Source organism: Priapulus caudatus, unplaced genomic scaffold (genome assembly GCF_000485595.1).
Source record: "Priapulus caudatus unplaced genomic scaffold, Priapulus_caudatus-5.0.1 Scaffold3, whole genome shotgun sequence".
NCBI lineage: Eukaryota > Metazoa > Priapulida > Priapulimorpha > Priapulimorphida > Priapulidae > Priapulus > Priapulus caudatus.
The window spans coordinates 552322-557120 of NW_014577064.1; the positions used below are offsets into that span (position 1 = coordinate 552322).

The 4799-nt window shown below is 40.7% G+C and overlaps 1 protein-coding gene across 1 annotated transcript in view; it reads left to right on the forward strand.

The window, feature by feature from the left end:
• LOC106820879 (myotubularin-related protein 13-like) overlaps positions 1 to 4799 on the forward strand; it is a 54540-nt gene that overhangs the window by 14475 nt on the left and 35266 nt on the right. Inside the window, exons 4-6 of the mRNA XM_014825473.1 lie at positions 2456 to 2558; positions 3853 to 3969; positions 4440 to 4572. Of these exons, the coding sequence (XP_014680959.1) occupies positions 2456 to 2558; positions 3853 to 3969; positions 4440 to 4572 (353 nt within the window). The remainder of the gene's footprint in view (positions 1 to 2455; positions 2559 to 3852; positions 3970 to 4439; positions 4573 to 4799) is intronic.

Sequence of the window (4799 nt, forward strand, 5' to 3'; positions counted from 1 at the left end):
TGGTGTAGGAGGGTAGGGGTGGTGTCGGAAGGTAGCAGATGGTGTAGGAGGGTAGGGGGTGGTGTCGGAAGGTAGCAGATGGTGTAGGAGGGTAGGAGTGGTATGTGGGGGCGGGGTGGAGTGGGTGAGCAGGAGATGCAAGTTACTTGTCTAGTAGGCGTTCCTGGGTAAATTAAAATCTAGACAGGAGGAGGCACTGAAATATTTTATGAAGATACTGGGAAATGCAGCTGGCATGTCACGCCATGTGGTAGAAGACACTGTTGCAGGCCAGAGAATGGCACTGATTTAGTCCACGTAATAATATCATAAACACATTTATACTCATGTATAAATCGTGTCGTGTACATGTATACATGCTGTAAATCATTTCAGTATAATCAGGGTATAATCATGTTTATTGTTATATGTATAGAATGTAATATATAGCGGCATCTGTGACGCTTGTTCCCTGTATTCTCTCAAGAAAATAACGCATCCACATTTATAACTCGGGCCAGTTTCATGCATTTCAATCTACAGTCAACTTTTATATATGGGAAAGTAGTTAAAGTTTGCGAGCTTGTGACTGGGTGAAGGAACTTCAGCTGGTAAACAGTAGCCACAGCTGCTAATGATTTCGGTGACTTACGGCTACCACATGCTGAGAGACTAGGTCCTGCACATGTGAGATTGATTTGAGCTGTTTTGGGAGTAGTGACCAACAGTGGTAGAACAGAAGCATTGCACAGCGATAGAGTGGGCGATTACATACTACTCTGCGGTAGTTTGGTGCCACTGCTGCAAATATTGTTGCATGATGGTTCAGATCCAAGAAGCTAAGTGTTTGCTTTAAAATGCGTGGTCACACAAATATCTCGCGATACAGGAGTCCCTGACCTAGCGCGCAGACTCCGTGTCTGGATCATTACCAAAACCATGAACTGTGCATACATCATTCCAAGAGAAGCATGGAGTTAGGAGAAAAAGACCGCAGGGATGGATAGTGACAATGATACATTTTTGTAACAGTAAAAACCTTCACAATACGTAGACATGAAGTTCCATTTTATCATCGATGTTCGGCCAGCAGCTCTAGCCTTTATGATAGAATTACTTAAAAAAAATTAATATGGTTAACTAATTACCCTCCAGAGCATTGCTAATTACGGATAACTCAGATAAACGAGAAACAAGTAGAGATGCATACCTGTGTCTGGGTACAAAATTCGTGTTACGGTTTGAATTTTTAAGCATGGCAGTGCCACGTTGAACCTGTAAAAATGTAAACTGTAAATATGTGAAAGCTTTGCTACGATGAAGAAGTAATATTATACAAATTCTACTACACGAATCTGTATTTAGTGAATTCTGCCTGTTGGTGGTCGTGCTATAGGAAAGGGATTTCGATACACCAACGTACATGAACATTTTAGAAACGTTTTTAGGAACGCACAAACAGCATCTATTATTAGCATTAGCTGTTATTGGCAAACATTTGCTAATTACTTATTCTTCCTCAGAACACTGTAGCTGCACCATATAATTACAAATGTATGTAGATGCGTGTTGTAATTGTACTGAATACAAATGAAGTTGCTCAGAACCAAACAGAAGAGTGAACATGCAGTAGCACGATGAGAAAACTCGAACGAGAGATGCACGAACGATCATGCAGAATGAGAAAACTAGCACGCTGCAGTAGTTGATGTGTTTCCTGCTTGCGGCGTGTTGGGTAGCAGCAGTTTGGGGTAGCAGCAGCAGTAGCAGTAGTTTTGGGTAGCAGCAGCAATAGGGATGGTCTACATCTGTGTAAGCCTTGCTACGCGTGACCACGCTCTGAAGGAAAAACACGTTGTTATGAAATGTGATATTGCAAGCATTGTTCTTACTCATTGGCTTGTTTCATGGGTTGTTATTTTGAAGTTATTTTTGATTTTGGGGTATAAGTTGTAGTGGTGTGCAATCAAGATTTATAGAGAAGGAATCTGTTCATCATTTACCGAATTCATATTGCTACAATCGCACCAGTATAAAATGTCACGATCTAGGTTACTTGCTTGATAGAGGTATGCAGTCATCTCACTTAGCAAGTAGTGACTGCTGGAGGGAAATTAGTTGTGAATTATAATGAAATTGTGAGGCTGTGAATGCAGCAGATCGTACATTTTTGTGAAAGAATATATGTTAGATGAGTGCTCAAGTAACCTACCATGTAGGTAGAGGCACTATGGGGAGGCTAAACATCACGTGTTGCCTTGCTGTGCTGTGAGGAAGAAGCTCACCAGTTTTTCTCAGCTTTCCGCCATCTCTTCTTATCCGTCTCCTCATTCCCCTTCTTCATCTATTACTTTCAACTAACTGCATAAAAAGTCATCATCAGATGTTTTGCGATAGAGCACGCACCGTTTTTGCTTTTCCTTATTTTAGGCATTTGTGAAAAATTCTTGTCAGCCAGGTTTTGCTTTATTTTCAGAACTGTATAGGGATCATCTACACAGTGTACATAGAGAACATGCCCATACAGCTGGAGACGTTGGTCGGCAACATCCTTGGCTGCATTCAAGTCCCTTCCCCAGGTATGAACAGAGTAATTATGAGAGTTAATACCACCATTGATGATTCGTTACGTGAGCAACTCCTTGGTTAATCTGACCTTGATCTCAGTCACATTACCTTATTCTGATCTAGATCCGAATCAAATGATTTAATAATGACCACAATCACAGTCGCATGACTTCATATTGACCTTGATTACTATCACATGACTTCATGTTGACATTGATCACTATCACGTGACATTGTTCTTGAGGGCAACACAACAGCAATGAACCAATCTGGCTTAGTGAGGTAACCATACTCCCTTGGACATTGTTTCTAAATCCGTAAAGCTACACCCCTTTGTAAACGTTTTCCATGCATGCATTCAAAATAGTTAACTTTGGAGCTTTTCGTTTCTAAGCGGCTTTTTAAAATTTACCCTATATTGCTTGTCGGTCACTCCAGGCAGAGAAGTCATTTGCTCCTCATCCTCGATATTTGGAATATCAGAGCAGGTTTATTGGTAATGAAGGTGTACATTGCAGTAGGCTACTTTCAGTCAACTCCCAATCAGTGTTAGCACAGTGTGTCCCAGGTCAGTGAAGCTCAAGAGGTCGTTGTCGTATCAGGTACTACAGATATGTACCCGAGGTACATATATGAATACACAAAGTGTACCAGACAGTCCAGACTTGTACTACAGAAGTGTACCCTAACCCTAACACTAACCCTAACCCTACCCCTAACCCTAACCCTATCCCTAACCCTAACCCTAAACATACCTCATATAAAAATATAAACATAATACTAAACAACCTAAAACTACCTCCTAATTATATAAAAATATAAACATAATACTAAACAACCTAAAACTACCTCGGGTACATATCTGTAGTACCTGATACGACAACGACCCCATCTGCGTCAGTGAACTGTACAGCGCAAATGCCATCTGGATGATGCAGTCTTATTATTCATACCCGCGGCCCGCCCTGCTTGTTTGGTATTCAGTTTTGTGTTTCGGCTTGCTTTTCTCGCAACAAACCGAGTTGAGATGTTATGTTACTATATTTACGAGACTGAATGAGAAGCTTGAGTGGCATGAAGAGCTGCACTAGTCAGCTGTACGTAACTCTGCCTGGCTTATTGAAAGGCAATACTTCTCCATGACATCGTTTTATATGGGAAAAAAATGAAGCCATGTGTTGTTTTCTTGCAGAAATGATGAGAATGGAAATGCTGATGTTAAACTGGTATTATGATGCTGACGAGGATGTTGTTAATGATAATGATGGTAAACGTGATAACATGCAGACTTATCTGGCTTTGCAGGCGGCCCACAAGTTCGCTTTAGCATCGGTGCTGGTGATCGGCAGGCACTCCAGCCACCACTGTCATCTAGTCTCCCTGTTACGCATACATCCGTGTACACGTTTTTTCATCAGATGGGTGAGTAAATACTGTCAATGTTAGAGACAGCATTTGTGAGGGCAAATTTCGATTGCAAACGAATATTATAATAGTCCAGAGAAGAATTAATGCAGAAAAAAAATTAAGTTTGTCACTATTTAACAGATTTTTGCCGGTGGCAAGTATATTGTATGTTTATGCAGTTTATTAAGCGGTGCATTGTGACTGAGAGGTGGTTTTGACCTTTTTGTAGGTCATTGTGACTGAGAGGTGGTTTTGACCTTTTTGTAGGTCCTTGCTCATATTTAATCAGTAATAAATTAAGAGTCATATATTTTGATAAAGTATCAGTAAGATAATCATAGGGAATGAAATCTGCAAGTATAGCAGGGAAGAAGAACATAAGAATTCATAAGTTAAGAGATGATAAATTGAAAATAACATAGTGACAAAGATAGACAATGTGCGAATATAACAGGAAAAGTTTCATGTGCATCGTATATTCATAGGTATCCACAACTCGCTGACATTGCTGTCAGCAATACTGTCGGATCACAAGGTGCTGTTCTTGTCAGAGAGCTACTCAAGACTAACAGATGCGAGCCATGCCCTTGTCTCGCTCTGCTTTCCACTTAAGTACAGGTATCAGAAGCTTTCCTTAGATTTCATTTTGGTCCTGTCAGATTTAGCCTATGGGTTTACAGGAGTTGGGAGTGAGATTAGGACATAAAAGAGAGAGAGAGAGAGAGAGGGGTGAAGTATCATGTCTGAATAAATTGCTTTGCACATTTTATTGGCTCTACACTATTCAGCCGCTGAAGCATCATGTTTTGGAGTAGGCGCGGTATCGACTGCATTAGCAATGAGTG